The sequence below is a fragment of the Camelus ferus genome, chromosome 21 (genome assembly GCF_009834535.1).
Source record: "Camelus ferus isolate YT-003-E chromosome 21, BCGSAC_Cfer_1.0, whole genome shotgun sequence".
NCBI lineage: Eukaryota > Metazoa > Chordata > Mammalia > Artiodactyla > Camelidae > Camelus > Camelus ferus.
In genome coordinates this window covers 21,548,998-21,564,831 of record NC_045716.1, presented here as the reverse complement: position 1 = coordinate 21,564,831, position 15,834 = coordinate 21,548,998, and the positions used below count along the sequence as shown (strand labels likewise).

Sequence of the window (15,834 nt, the reverse complement as noted above, 5' to 3'; positions counted from 1 at the left end):
AAGCAGAATATTTATACATTTATTTATAATGAAATTATGGTCTAAATATTTACAACATATAGGAAACCAGAGGATACGTTTATACAAAGCCAGCCTGCAAAGTATTCAAATGTGCAAAAATGACAGTTCAGTATCTCAAACTACTCCTGGTTCAGCAGACTAGCTCCTTCACTTTCACACATCAATATCTGATACAAAAAAGTTCTTTTGGCAAAACCTGTAATGCCAAGAAAAAGGACAAGTTGCAATTTCAGTCACTAAGTCCACCATTCTACTGCAAGCAGTCAAATCTCTCTATTTTCGCTGCAACCAGTTCTGAGAGAGACAGACCACTGTGTTTCACTTCTGTGAACCCTGACCAGCTTTTGATCAAGTAGTTTTCTCTGACCCAGTTGAAGACAAGGAGCTTAGACAGGCAATAAAAACAGCAATGGCTATCTGAGACAAGAGTGCCCGAAGGTGCCAGCTTTAGATCATCCCAGTGAAAAAAACCCTTCAACTTCCCAGGATCCAGCTATCTCCAACAGTTTCAAATTAGTAAAACTGCATTTCCCAAAACAAAGAATCCAAAGATGAAGTAGTGATGAGGAGGTTCTTAGATTTAAGTACTGAAAGGAGAGGATGGTCTTAAAATCATTTCCCCACTAATAAGTAGTAAGGCCTTGTTTGTAACCAGTTATTATCAAAATTGACCAAACAGTAGTAAAATACAAATAAAACTTGCTTCACGTCAGAATAGGGGACATTCATTTGGAAACGGCTGGACCAGGTCAAGTGTATATTGGAATGACCCTGTTGAACAAGCACATTTCACCAACTGTTAAAAAGCTTCTGAGACAAATTTGTGATTCTAAGTAAATTTTAACAGATGCTATGCCACTGCAGAAATAAGGATGTTTTAAAAAGAATGGAACCCCTTTAAGAAAGGGGACACTCATCTCTGCCTTCTGCAAAGGTCCCAGATGGTTCCCAGCACAGGTCCCAAAGTCTTGTTAAATCAAATGCATGCATTATTGCTAAAGAGTCACTGAGGCTCAAAATTCTGTTCCACTGTTGCCTATGGAGCCATCCAGAATGGCATCTGTTGTTTAGCTCGTGGTTGTGATGAAGGGTACTGATATCCCAAACTCCAGCCCTGTGGAAAACTACTTGCATTTTTATGACCTCCGTGTTCCTCCTCTTCGTCAGATGAATCTGCAGCATAAGCCACCAAGCCAAATCCCTTCTCCGTAGTTTTCATCTTCTTGACTGGATAATCTAGAATAGAGAAAAACAACCCCAACCCCATTCCCCACCAAAAAGAAAAAAAAAAAAAGATAATACCATAAATTCGTTAATTAAAAAAAAGATGTTAATTATAAGTGGTTAGTTGGACACCATTTTGAGGTCACAGGGTCAGTGGTCACCCAAAAACGTTGACGATCACACGAAAAACAGCACCAGCATCAGCAAATGTGAATCCACCAGAACCATGTAAGAAAACAGAGAAAGAAAAAAGAAACACACAAAAAAAAAAAAAAAAAAAAAGAAAAAAGAAAAAAAAGGAAAGTTAGCAAGTGAGTCTCTGGAGGCTAATATTTCACCTTTTAAAGAGTTAAAAGAAAAGAAGTTAAGAAGAGAAAAAATATATTTTCTTCTGTTCATTTTTATTATGACTACAGGCAAAGAACAAAAATGATCCCATTTCTGGACCTCTCCAGGATTTAGAGTTCTGGGACACTAAGAAGCAACATTTTTTAAAACAGCCATTGGCTAACCATTCCCAACCAAGAGAGCTATGAGGGGAAATGCGGCTCAGCTCCTAACAGAAAGAAAAATCAATCCTTAGGTCTGTATTAGATTACCTCCAGGTACTTAGAAAACAAAAGCAACAAAATTTTGAAAGGACCTACCACTCATTAGTTTTTCCTAGGGTTTTATTGTCACTGATGCTACGTATAAAATATAAGTCGACTGACTCTTTTCTAGACACATGTCGGTTGAAAACAAAAGGCTGTGTAACTATATGCTGTCCTTATAAATAAAAAAAAAAAGTATTCTCATTAGCCAGTAGATTACAGAGGTTGGAGTTAACACCTGAATGAGTCACACCTGAATGAACATCAGGTTAGAAAACTAATAGTTTAAGATCAGTCTTAGCCACTCCCTTGTTCCCCCAGCTACACCTTACTCACCATGGCTCCCTGTTAAAGTCCCAGACCCATTCCTTTCATCAGACTCTGTTTTTATTCCAGTCACTGGAAAGGCTGGTGGAGGCATCAACTGCCTGTTAAAAGAAAAATTAAATACTCTTTCAAACAAATTCAACCAGTTTCAACATCTTCAGTAGATAAAAAGTGGAGTAACAATACAGTCTGCAGATAATCTTTCAAGTTCACTTTAACCATTAATTTCAACCCTTTCCACCTGACCCACTACGTGTCAAACTTACCAAGTTGTAAGATTATAAGGACATAACAGAATGAATAAATAGGTAAGTATGAACAAAATAGGCTTAACAGATGAAGATAGAACAAACTGTTGTGAAAAGTCAGCTCCATCTTATGAAGGCTAATATAGGAAAGGAGAATTCAAGCACTGGATGGCAGGCTGGACTCCCATTCAAGTACCTCCATCCATGACAGTTTTTGATTCTAAGCCGCAAAAGTGGCTTGACTGTCTAACACTTCTTTTATTGTCTTTCCTTTGGAAAATGGCCAAGATGCAGACAATGAAAGTTGAAGAAAGATACCTGAATAATCAAGTACTAAATTATTCAAGGCTGAATATAACTGCTTCTAAGACTGTGTAAGGCACATCATTCTATTTTCCATTACTACATCAATTACAACAAACAAGAGCTTGTTTGGGCCAAATGATTTCATTTCAGTTTTAGAAAACAGAAGCCCACAGCAACGATCACTATTCACACTAATGGTGCAATAATAAAAAAAAAAAAGACATGAATATATCCACACAATTAGGTTCCAACTAACTTACCTGTCCCTCTCTCGCTCTTTGCCTGAGGAACTTGCCGGCTTCGATCCTGCACCTTCAATCTCATTCTGACTGGAGAAGCCTGTACCTAAATTAGTCATATGAATGGGTCCATGCTATGAGCAGAAAAATACAGTGGCATTAGCAAATCTACAACTGCTGTATTGACTTTAGCTCCTTAATGTAACTGTCAAGTGCCTCATCTTTCTGATAAATTGCACTACTTGGCTTTTTGGGATCTGGAATATAACTATTGTCAGAGTAGAGATTATTTTTCTCTGGAGCACTTGGTTAGGGATGCTGTGATTCATTATGCTATGCCTATCTGTTTCCAACTATCCACGACTTAATTGGTTTGTATAAACCTAGTTTATAAACTACAAAAATGCTCCAAAGTTTGTTTCAGAGAATGCTTCAAGGATTCTGGCAAAAAGTAAAGGTGATTCTCCTGATAAAACAAAATTGCACCAAAACGCATATTTTAATAATCTTAGAAACCTCATGTGAAATAACTATTTATAGTTATGTACATGCACAGAGTCACTGCATTTCTGGCTGTCTTTCTTTTAGGGGTGCAGGGATTGGAGAATGATATTACCCTCTTTTTTAGGAGGGAAAAAAACAGTAAATTGGAAGCCAAGGTTTTAAATACAAACCACATATTGGTAGAATGATAGTTCTTCCCTATACACCTCACTAAAAGCTATCAGACTTTCAAAAATCTGCTGTATAAAGAGTAAGTGCAGAATTCTACAGAACTTCCAGATGCGGCTCATAGGTGACCTCTCTCTAGGTGGAGAGCTTTGTATCTCTTCTCACACTGCTTTCAAAGACAAAACACACCCAAAGGGAATCACTCTTGCTTTAAATTAAACCCCAAGGATAAAAATCTGATCTAAATGTATTCCAGAAAGCAGAAACCCTAGTACTGGGAGACAGATATCAATTTATCTTTCTTTAAAGGGAGAATATAGTAGGATACGATGAGGGAAGTAAGACAGGGTATTTTATTTAACCTGGTATCCAAGAAGTCCAGATTCTCGTTCATCTGGTAGCTCCTCAGTGAATCGCCTCTTCTGTGCCTGGGGTTGACTTGGGAGTGGGGGCTGGGGCTGGGGCTGGGGCGGGGGCTGGGGGCCAGCAGGCAAGGCAGTTTTGACAGGAGCAGCAGGAATAAAAGGCCCACTCATCGGACTCTGGGACCAAAACAAACCAAGGAGGAAAAAAGTGTGAGAATGCTCAACTAACAAATAAGTAAACAATGATTACAATATACTTTAATAATCAGTATGTGTCATAGGAATCTTTCACCTTTTGGTCCTTAGTTTACTTCAGGTATAATCTGCTAACAGTATCACCTAGTCTTCCCTCATTCATGGTAGGGAAACATGCAACTGACAAACTCTACAGTGCTTTCAACTCTCAGGAAAAACCTGCTACACATTTTGGCCATCAGGAGCAAACATGATCATTAACCAACAATAGACACTCCAGCCACTTACTTAGTCCAGAAGTTCTTAAGCAAGAACATTCTCTTATTTAAAGCCCTTTAATGAATGTGATTAGTTATTCTGGATCATAAATGCTGCTAATGCTTGTGGCAAAGACAACTTCATCTACCAATCCATGGGTAAGTTGTTATGTCAAGAGCAAGTCAGTCTAATGTTTTAAGAGGTTGTTCCAAAAAGGAATAAGGGATGATCAAAAGAATACATTAGAGAAAACAAGCACTTCTAGAAGGAAAACTCTTACTAATGACAGCTAATATTTCCCAACTGCTTAGATCATCTTATTTAATCCTTGTAACTTTTTGAAATATTATCATTATGCCCATTTTACATGTAAGAAACACCAACACCTGGACAGATTAAGTTTCATCCCAAGATCACACAGCTCAAAAATGGGGAAGCATCATGAACCCTGGCAGTCTACCTCTAAACCCCAACTCCTAACCACTCTGCTATACTGCTTCCTGATTACAAAAGAATGCAGCTCAAGCCTGCAGAACTATAGCTCTGCCTAAATATAAAAGGTAAAATAACTATGATGAGGGGCCACAACAGAATTTACTTCATAAACCCTTTCTTGTTTCATACTGTACAACCCCCTTCAGTGCTCACAGCCCACAGGTGAGGAGGCTGGGCAATGGTTCGAGGCTGCAATTTTCTCTGGCATGGGTACACTATGAGAGGCCCATAAACAAGGACCCGCCATAAATCCATTACCATGCTCCCATTAGTCTCTCCCGTGCCTCCAAGAAGGATTGCACATAATCTACCTAGATGAGCTAGCTACTTACTCTTTCCCTAAAATTCTAGTTTCTTACCTAGTTTGATAAATATATACCAACATTTATAATCCTTGAGTTTGGAAAGTTCATGTATCTCTCGGTCTAGGAACACATTTATATGGCATAATGTCTTCTAAGACTGGTAAATCAGTTCCCATCATTTAGAGGCATGGAGTATGCCAGCCTCTCCTTGAGAACTTTAACACTACAAAGCCCGGGTCAGGCACGTGATAGCCCAAGGTGTGGCTAACTATGATTCTGGCCTGCCAGCTATTTTTGTAAACCACGTTTTGCTGGAACAGAGCCATGCGCATTCATTTGCTAATGTCTGTGGCTGTTTCTGTGCCACAGCAGAGAATAGCAGTTACGACAGAGGCTGCACAGCCCACAAGGGCTAAGTGTTTACCACGTGGCCCTTCACAGAAAGCTCGCCAACTTATGCTCTGAAGAAGTATCTGGTGTCAAGACTTGTGAAACTAACTGTAAACTGCATGATGAATACACACATGCACACACTATTCCAAAGTATTCAGGTAGCCTGGTGGTGGGAACACAGGAAGAAGACAAAAGGAAAAAAAAAAAAAAACAAAACTACAACCCAAAAACCTCACGTTACATATTACTTCTGAGTAACACCATCACCTTTCCGCCCCAATTTTTCCTAATTCAACGGCATCATCTTTCACATCCTGGCATCCTACCTGTCCAGTGCTAGCTGGAGGCTGCACTTGTGTTATCGGGTATTGTGTTGGCACAGGTGGGACTCCAGTAGGTAATGCTGGCAAGACTCCAGGTGCCAAAGAAACAGCTGGTGGCACTATGCTTGGTACTCCGTAGGGAGGTTGAACTGGCTGCTGAGGAGGGGGAACAACAGGGTAACCAGACTGATAGCCATTGGATGGATAATATGGTGGTTGAGGAGGGACACTACTTATAGCAGAGGGTTGTGTATAGCCTGAGGGGGGAAGAAAAAAAGTGTTTAATCAGCTGCAGCAGAATGAGACATTTTAGCTGAATATTAAACTTAATCTCTAGGGAAGAAAACTACTGAGGCATAAATGGCCTTCCAAATAACCCTACATTGAAGGGAACATTATTAGTGCCCTGGCACAGTTAATCTAGCCTCAAGCATCACATTTTATACATAAATATCACTAGTAAAACATTTTTTAGTTAAGCACTTCAAGACATACACACCTGGTAAAGGTACAGCAGTATTAATCTGATTCACAAATCTAGAGTATTCAGCATGAACCTGAAAGAGAAGGGAAAACAAATCAATACAGGACAGGCCCAGTTCACTGAGTAAGCATAAGGATATACAATTCTAGGATCGAAGCAATTGGGAATCAAAACATTTCCACTGATGTTTCAATCAAATTTAGACTTGTTTAACCTAAACATTAATAAGGCACACCTATACATTTTCAAGCCACGTTTTGGGAACCGAGAGCATGGACATCAGGAGCACCCTAAATCTCCCCAAAAAGACCAAATTCTGGGGTACAAAATCAGAGAGCCACAGAAATCAAGCAGTTAAGTTGCCGGTGTAACTATAGAGAAGTCATTCTTTTATTTACTGATTAACTTGTCCTCAAATAGTTCATGGTTTTAACAAAGGTTTAGGACGTCCCCCCTCCAGCTCTTCATTAAAAACATCTTACTAAGTCCCACTTCAAATGGCAACAAAGAAATGATGGGGGAATGGTCAGGGAAGTTATTGATACAAGGGTTGGTAAATCAGGATATCTCACAAAAGCAAAGAAAATGACTTCTTCCCAAAAGGGTACTCTTAAATACCAAATAGCACAAGGTTCAACATATTCAACCCCCTAAACCTGATTTCTTTTATGTGCTATAAAAACAGCCCTTTGGTTTAACTTCTGGTTGTCTGATTATAGAATAAAAGAATGAGTAGTCAAAGAAGCAATTATCCCAAAGACATTGCTAACTGGTTTTAAACCAGTAGGACTCTACCATTACTTAAGCAAAAACTAGTATTAAAAAAATGTTTGGAATGCCTATCATAAACAACTTGACCAGGATTAAAAGTATTATTTAAATAACTGACAACATTGAGATTTTCATGACACTAATATATAAGAAACTTCAAAATTCCTTACTGAAATAGCTCCTGAAGAAGAAATACAAGCAAACTGCAACCCTGGCTAGGGGAGCCTGACATCCTTACACAGAACGTGAGTTGCTAGAATGGTGTCGTGGTTTGAATAGTGTCCCCCTCCAAATTCATGTCTGTCCGGAACCTCGGAATATGACCTTGTCTGGAAACAAGGTCTTTGCAGATGGAGATAATTAAGATGCAGTCATACTGGAATAGGATGGGCCCTAAATCCAAAGACTGCTATCCTTAGAGAAGACAGACACAGAGATACAGGTAAAAAGGTTACGTGAAGATGGAGGCAGAGTTATGCTGACACAAGACAAAGAATGCCAAGGACCGCAGGTAATCCGCTAGTAGATGACTACTAGGTAAACCACTAGTACAGAGGGATGGGATGGACTCTCCCTCAGAGCCTTCAGAAGGAACCAACCCTGCCCACCTGGATTTTGGACTTCTGGCTTCCTGAACTGTGAGAGAATAAAAGCCTGTTGTTTTAAGCCATTTAATTTGTGGTAATTTGCTATGGCAGCCCTAGAAAACTAATACAGGTGGAAAAATAGCTAAGACACAGTCCAAAATGGCAGCAGATCTTCTAAATGACTATCAGATAACCATACTCACTGTTTGCAAGAGATTCTCACAGAGCTTCTTGGCAGCAGCCAGGCCTTCTGGTTTGGGGTGACTGCAAAGAAACAAGAACCAAGAATTTGAAGGGGAGAAAAAGAAGAGAAACAGAATTCTGCTTCCACTTTGTATGCTGTTTTATCAATTTAATATATTTAATGCAGCATAAATCTAAGCTTCTGAAAATCACAAAGTAGGAACACAAAAATAAAGTCAGTTAAAGTTCTTTAAGATAGTACTAATATTACCACAAATACTTTATTGCTCTCCTTCTCTGGGTAATGGTACGTCTGGATATAAAGAAAATATATTTAAAGGTCACCAAAATTACTATAAAATGTATTAGTATTATCATAAGGCTTAAATAAGTTAATTTAGATTCATTATAGCTCATTTTAAGATCACAGTCTCATATAAAAGCCAAGGATTTGAATACTAAAAACAAAAAATTCTGCCTCTTAGCTCAGTTTTTATTAACTAATTACAGAATGACTAGTGCTAAATTTACCTAAGTTCCTCCTGTCACAATTTATTAAGCCCATTTTCTCTTAGTCCTTCTGAATCATTCCCCTGGACTGATCAGTTAACAACTACTCAAACATCCTCAGACCCATCCATCCATACCTGATGTAAATGTACATAGGTTCAAAAGCTTCTCGGCCAGATGCTGGCTCAATGCAGCCTGAACCTTTGCCTCGTAGGAAGACTTTGGCACCTGTTTCAATCTGAATGTGCTGCAAATAGGAGCAGCCTGGACCTTCCACTTTCTCCTTGACATTGAAAGTGGGCACAGCATGTTCTAGACCCACAAATAATTTATCTTGCACATAATGCATCTGCAGAAGAACAGAATACCTCAGATTAAACAAAGAATATGTAATTAAATCCTAATCTTGGAAATTATGCAAAATACTTTAATCCTCCAGATATTTTCAGTCACTTCCAGACCCCCTATAATTTCTACCATGAGTCCGTAAAAACGAACCCTCTCAAGTAACTTAATTTAAATGGGAACTACACATTCCATGTACATACTTATAACATTAGCATCCTACGCTGTTCAGTGGAATCTATTTAACAAGTGAAAACCAAGAGTCAATACTGAGTAAGGTCACCGACTTACCCCAACTCATGTAAGTTAACAGGAAATAGCAAAGACAATCTCTTGTAAAGCTGGAGTAGCATGTTGGGTAGTACAGTCAGCCCTGTGATGTTCTCCAATAAGGGCTGCTCTCTCCAACCCTTTTTTCTAGGAGGATTGTATCAGCAGAGTCTTGCTTCATCAGACTCCGCCTTCTTAGTCCTCCAGTTGCCATCAAGTTTACAAATTTAAATCAAACCACTAACTTCAAAATGTACAATGTGTGTATTCTGACTTATCACTCCCCTTTCTAGAATATATCAATATAAAGAGATGCGTGTTCAGATTTCACTGTACCTTGGAAACCTGAATGGTTCATTAATAGGATATCAATGGCAGTAACTTTCAGGTTGGAATTTCAGGATTTTATTTTTTTTCTTCAAACTTTCTGTAGTATTTCGCATTTATCATTTTTATAGAAACGATAAAGCTGTTAATGAGCTCTCCTTAAAACATACCCCTGACTGGAAGGGAGGCTTCTGGCTAACAGCTGGAGACAGCTGCGCAATGGGGGCTGGCTGGTGATAGACAGTGACTGTTGCACCATTAAAAGTTGGACTTGTCCCTGTTGCAGCTTTGACCACTCCATTGGTGATAATTTCCTTGATTCGGTTTACAGCTCCTAGGGAAAAACACAGATAGTAAGATACTATACTGAAGAAATAAACTAACTGACTAGTACCCAGTGATAAACACAGGCCAATGCTCAATTATTCATGTTTTAATCCATTTTATAGGTTACCCAAGCACATTCATGAGAAATTCAAAAAGAAGAGTCAGAACAGCCATCAGGAATAATGTGGTAACTTTTTATACACAGCCTGTACTTTGCCCTTCACAAAAAGCAGTATATGAGCCAAAACCATTACTTACTGTCCACCAGTTCCCGTGTCTGGCCCTGAACGTGAAGATACAACGGACGATCCCTATAAAGAGAAATATAAAATGATGATCTCAAACTGGTCATCACCTAATGGGTCACCGAATCAAATTTGTAATGTTAAAAATGGTGGTTGCTAATTAATTTTAAGAACATGGTTTTACAGCTGGGGACTGAGCAAACTGCTGGTTGTTTAAAGTTAACAGGCCCATACAGGGATCAGATCTGCTCTTACGGGCTCATGAAGATTAGCATCCATTCAACTGAGATGACCCAATGTTTGAGAACAGAATTCCCTTTTTGTCAGCTAATAGGTTATGGGCAAATGTGCTCTTGGCTATCCAAACTAACGGGATAAGAGTGATGGTGACATATAGATAAATGTCCATAAAGGCCCCTACCCAACTGAGAAAACACTTTAGATTCTAAACATAAAGAGGCTTAGATTCAGATTTTGACTATAATAATAGAGAAGAAAGTGATCAATAACCAAACAGTTAGTAAAAAGCTGTAGGTAAAAAATAACTGTTAAAAAACCAAAAAGTACAGGGGGAAAGGATATAGCTCAGTGGCAGAGCACATACTTAGCATGCCTGAAGTCCTGGGTTTGATTCCCAGAACTCCCATTAAAATAAATAAACCTAATTCCTCCCCCACAAACAAAAAAGTTCAAAACAGCAACCAGCACATATATAAAGTTAAAATATAGTCTCAGTTTGAGGTGGGGAGCAAATTTTACCTCCAAATTATATTTAGTTCAAGCCAATGTGAAAAATGTGCCATTTCATGAATACCTGCCCTCAAAAACTTAACAATGGAAAAACTAAAACTAAACTGAGATAAAATCTTTACGTGGATAACCTACAACCTATAATCATCACAGAGGCGATAAGGAATTTGACAAAAGGATTTTTCTAAAAAGGAGATTGCAATAAAGTATGAGCCCATTTGTTAGTGAATATTTTCATAGATTAAAAGTTCAGTAACATATACATTAAACGTTAACAATTATCTTCTTTTATACTTTAGTGTAATTTATTTCCTCCAGTCAAAGCATCAATTGTGAAATAAAAAAAACAAAGAGCAAAGATGAAACACGAAGGAAAGTAGCTGCCGACACTTCTTACATTTGTTTGAGGTTTCCCAAATTTTGCTATAAAGCAGGTGTGTGGGTGCATCTCAAGCTTCTAATCAAACATTTACACATGGAAAAAAATACGAAGCTAACATGAGTCATATGTCCAACCCTTCCCCAAAGTAGAAGATATGCATACACACCCTGGTCCTACTTTGGCCTTCTCCTCAGTTGTCATGAACCTCCCCCGAGTTGACACTGCAGCCCCACTAAGTCGGCTGATCTGAAAAGGAAACATTCTATTAAAAAGAGGATGTGGCAATTGATTGATTTCAACAACAAGCAGCAGGACAGATTTTCCCCATTCATTCATTTCACCAAAATGGAGGAATGAGTTCTCTGTTATCTGAAATTGTGATTCCACTGGTTCTTACTCAAACTAACCCAAAGAATTCACCCATATCTGTTTCTTCACTTTCACTAAAAAGTTCTTCTGCAGTTAAACCCAATCCTGACTTTGGAGACTATGACCCAAGACCACTAATAAACATCTGACTCCTGTTTGTGTTTAAAGGTCTTGTTTTTCTTAAACTACATCCACCCACCGCCTTCCCCAAAGAGGCCCAACATCTCCGCACCTCGTCTTGAGTCTGTCCTCGAGTCAGCAAGTTCCTACACGTAAGAGGCACATCATTGATCTCTACTTCAGCTACCACCAGGTCATCCTTGCTTTTATTGCTAGTTAGGCCTTTGCCGGGGGTCTGAAGCTACAAAAACAGAAGTTAGGTGAAAAAGTTTATACAATGAAATAATACATTTTCATTGCCCAATTGACAACTACCCCTTCCAATGTGCCACCACCTCCTGACTGCTCCCTTTACCTGCCTGCATACACACCTGGAAATATCCCTTGGTTATTCATAAATGAAGTAACAAGCAAATAAAAATTTCAGTAAAATGACAGTGAGTACAATCAAAGACTTGAAAGCCATCATCAGATTTCTCTGTAACCTTGGTCATGTGTGCATTTTTATCACCACGTAATTACAGAAACTCTGTGGACTAGAAGCTTCAATCTCCAAAAGGAAAATTAAAGGGCCAAATTATGATGCTTTACAGCTCAATTAACTAGCTGAGCGTGTAGTAAAATACAGGGTAGAGTCCAATGCACATGAGTCCAACAACTCACACATCTCATTTGTGTAATGGGAAGTTGCCTTTGTGCTAACTCTATAGTCACAGCAAGTCAACTTCAACTAATTCCATCCTTACAGTGACCTCAGAAACCCTTAAATTGTATCTAATTTACATCCCATTACTCTCTATTAAGGAAGAACAAAGAGAATGAATGAAAAGCCTAGTAAGAGCCTAAAACCTGATCTGTTTTCTCTCAATTTAAACTGCGCAACTCCAGATAGCCGGATTTGAGTGTTATCTGAAGAAACTTGAATCTGAAGATGGCATTCCCCAAACCTTAGCTGCCCCGGACAGCTCAAGGAAGATAAAATACAGATCATTTCTTTGCATGTTAGATACATTTTTAAAATGTGGAGGAGGCAAACTAAATAAACTCAACAGTTATCTTTTATCCTTTATTTAGCCCCTTTCAGAATGAATTCGCACATCTCATCTCACTACATCTTTACCACCTTTAACTGAAGTGCCACCTTTAAAGTATGTATCAGTGTCATAAAACAGAACTTTCTGTTCTCTAGTTGGTAGTCCAATATGGGTGCCACTACCCACATGTTCATTAAGCACTTGACATGTAGCTAATGTGACCAACGAACTAAATCTTAAAATTTATTTTTTATTCAAATATTCAGTTAAATAGACACATGCACAGGTATCTATTACCAATCCCACCACAAATGAGGAAACTGATGTCAAAGCCACACAACCAGTAACTAGGGATTCTGGGTTTCAAATCTGATACTAAATCCAGTATTTATGCACCATGCTGCCTCCTGCTGAGTTAAATTACCATTTTGGAGATCACCTTTTAGAGGAAAAAAATGAATCTAAATGATTAACATCAGTATTAAGAATCTTAACATTCAAACATCCATCTTTGTCAGTGTGCTTTTAGTGTTTCCTTACAGACCTTAGAAATAGACAATTGACTCACACAATCTTTTTGAACCATGAAAGTACAATGAATAACAAACTTCTAATCCACTTGAAAGTTTTCACCAAGTCCGCAGAACTCAAACATTAAGGCATCCAGACAGGTTCTACTGATAAACGTTGTTGACGTCATCTACTGATAAACTGGAAGATCTGACGAATTCCATTTTCTTTCCTTTTTCTCCCCCCAGCTTTATTGAGGTATAAATGATAAATAAAAATTGTATACATTTAAGGTGTATAACTTGATGTTTTGATATGTGCATACATTGTGAAATAATCACAACAAACACACAAATTAACATATCCATCACCTCACTGGCACTGCATTTTCAAACACAGAACTCATCTCTCCACAGGTACTAAGGAAGGCAAATTTAATTTAAGCTAAGAGAATTTTTTTCAGAAGATAATTACAACTGAATGGGCTGCCCTGGAACACAATGAATTGTCCAACTCTAGAGGCTTTCGAGCAAAAGCTAAACACCCAATTGTTCGAGGTGACTCTGGAGCCAGACAGACATCTGTGCCTATCATTTACAGATCTAGGACTTTACCTTCATAAGCCTCATTTCCCTTATCTGTAAACTGGTGACAATCCATTGCATACAATTGTTCTAAGGGTTTTTTTTAAGTGCAAAACATGCATTAGAGCAATACAAACAAAACTATACTCATCCTATAGGAAAATTCTTGCATTCTGTGGCAAGGTAAATTAAAGGCTTCAAAGCTCAGATTCATCCCAGTTGTAAGATTATAATTATAATAGGAATTTTATAAAATGATCAAATAATTTCCTCAATGTCTATTAAAACAGCAAAACCACCCATATATATTTACTTTAGTTCGTGTTTAACTGCACTTTAGTTAAGCAGTCATTAGAAACATGAATCTACAGATTCTAATTAAAGACAACAATTCTAAAGCTCACATGATTTATCTGAATTTCTCTTTTGACTTAAGGGAAAATGCACTTGTATCAAAAAAACATTACACCATTGCTTTAAATGACTGAATAGATGGAACTTAAGCTGAACGAAGTGAACATAGACAATACAAGCTATTTGGTCCATAAATAAATATAATCAGCACAATCAAAATTGCTCCCCCCCACCAAACTGCCTCTCCAAAACAAATGACAAGATATCATCGTTACTGACCCGTTTTCTCCTTCATTAACGCAAATGACTGTGAGATTACAAAATTACAAAATAACGTCTATTAAAATTGCAGTTAGCAGAGTCCCCTCAACTTCAAATACCTTCTCAGTAGCATTCTGAGTTGGTTTCAGCTTTCCTTTGGCCATAAGCATGGCATTGATCTTGGCAGCTACAGCAGCAGCAGCATCCAAGGCTCCAGAGGGAGCAGCTGTAGAGCCCCCGGGGCTCCCCCCACTACCGGCAACCTCCCCACCTGGGGCCGACGGTGGGAGGAAGAGAAGGGGGGCTGGAGCTGGTTGGTCCCATTTGCTGCGGCGCCTAAGGGAAGTAAAGGAAAATTATTAGGCCTCCAAACTTTTATTTATATTTTTCTCCTCTTACTGCGCCTTAGCACCCCATTTTCCTTCTATCATGTTCCTTTTGCACCTTCGAATCTCCTACTAGAGCTAAAATTACCATCTCACCTTAAATAGACAACTACTGCAATATCTTCCCAAATTCTCACTTATTTCAACCCTTTTCCAGAATCTACTTCCTTTCTACTCCGTCATCCCTATCAAAAGATTCCACTCTGTCCCATATGCCCTCATTTTCGGCCCCCGCTCCCGTCTCGTCCTTTCCCAGATCCCTGCTTTCCTCCTCTCTCTCAACCCCGCTGGCCTTTTTCAGGGTCCCCAGGCCCGCTCACCATCCTTCTCCCCAAAAGTCCGGCCCTCCAATATGTACACTTCCTACCTAAGCGCCCCTCCACCCACACGCTGCTTCCTATGATCCCTCCGCCTCTCCTGTGCCCCATGCTTGCGGCGATGCCCTCGCCCGCGAAGCTTTACCCGCCGGCTCCAGGATGTGTCGCGCTCCCCGCGGACATGGCGACCGGCTCTGATCAACCACCCGCCAACTACCCCACTACCACCTTCCCGTCACTTCCGCCCCCAACGCCCTTACGCACAGCCTCTTCCGGTCGTGAAGCAAAGCGGTTCCGGTGAAAACATCTATTCCGATTGGACTCTCGCTGGTTTCAAGGCGCCGGGCGTTATATGAAACAGCTAGGGTGTGACCTTCCTGCTTGCGCCTTGCCCTTAAGAGAGATGGCTGCTAAATCTCATGATAGGAAGGAATTGGGGCAAAGAGAATCCATCTTTGTTGTGGGCACGTTTGTAGTCTTGAAGACAATACGCATGAGTCAGGGAATTAACAGGTTTCTCCCCCAATTCAGTTACGTTCGCGTGGAGTCCCAGCCTCTGTCCTGGGAGAGCGCTTTTCCGCGACTTTTGCCCACTTTACATTTCAGTTACCTGTTTAGTAAAAAGGAAACGATTCTTGCCAAAGGTCATTTGAGGAATTTCCCTGGCTTTTTCCGTATCTGTGTGCCTATCCCTGTTTTTTAAAAATGTAGAAATAGCGGATCCTGCCTTTCTGATACAATGTGGCAGGGTAAG

The 15,834-nt window shown here is 39.4% G+C and overlaps 1 protein-coding gene and 2 non-coding genes across 4 annotated transcripts; all 3 read right to left on the bottom strand.

Annotated features, from left to right (window-relative positions):
* Positions 1–4: 4 nt before the first annotated feature.
* Positions 5–15,329, bottom strand: KHDC4 (KH domain containing 4, pre-mRNA splicing factor). Of its 2 annotated transcripts, none has more exons than XM_032464097.1 (14): positions 15,226–15,329; positions 14,497–14,713; positions 11,747–11,875; positions 11,312–11,391; positions 10,027–10,079; positions 9,612–9,775; positions 8,637–8,848; positions 8,010–8,070; positions 6,464–6,521; positions 5,968–6,221; positions 3,993–4,172; positions 2,980–3,092; positions 2,175–2,266; positions 5–1,257 (listed from the first exon to the last, which is right to left on the bottom strand). In XM_032464097.1, exons 1-14 carry the CDS (start codon positions 15,261–15,263, stop codon positions 1,058–1,060), a joined length of 1,851 nt encoding a protein of 616 aa, XP_032319988.1. In that variant the 5' UTR covers positions 15,264–15,329; the 3' UTR covers positions 5–1,057. The 2 variants fall into 2 exon arrangements, 1 of the variants encoding a protein (XP_032319988.1); XR_004313990.1 differs by having other exon boundaries at positions 1,214–1,257; positions 2,980–3,064.
* Positions 5,070–5,206, bottom strand: LOC116658853. The gene has a single exon (XR_004314144.1). It is a non-coding gene; the product is annotated as a small nucleolar RNA SNORA42/SNORA80 family (small nucleolar RNA).
* Positions 9,194–9,322, bottom strand: LOC116658855. Its single transcript, XR_004314146.1, has one exon.
* Positions 15,330–15,834: the final 505 nt, after the last annotated feature.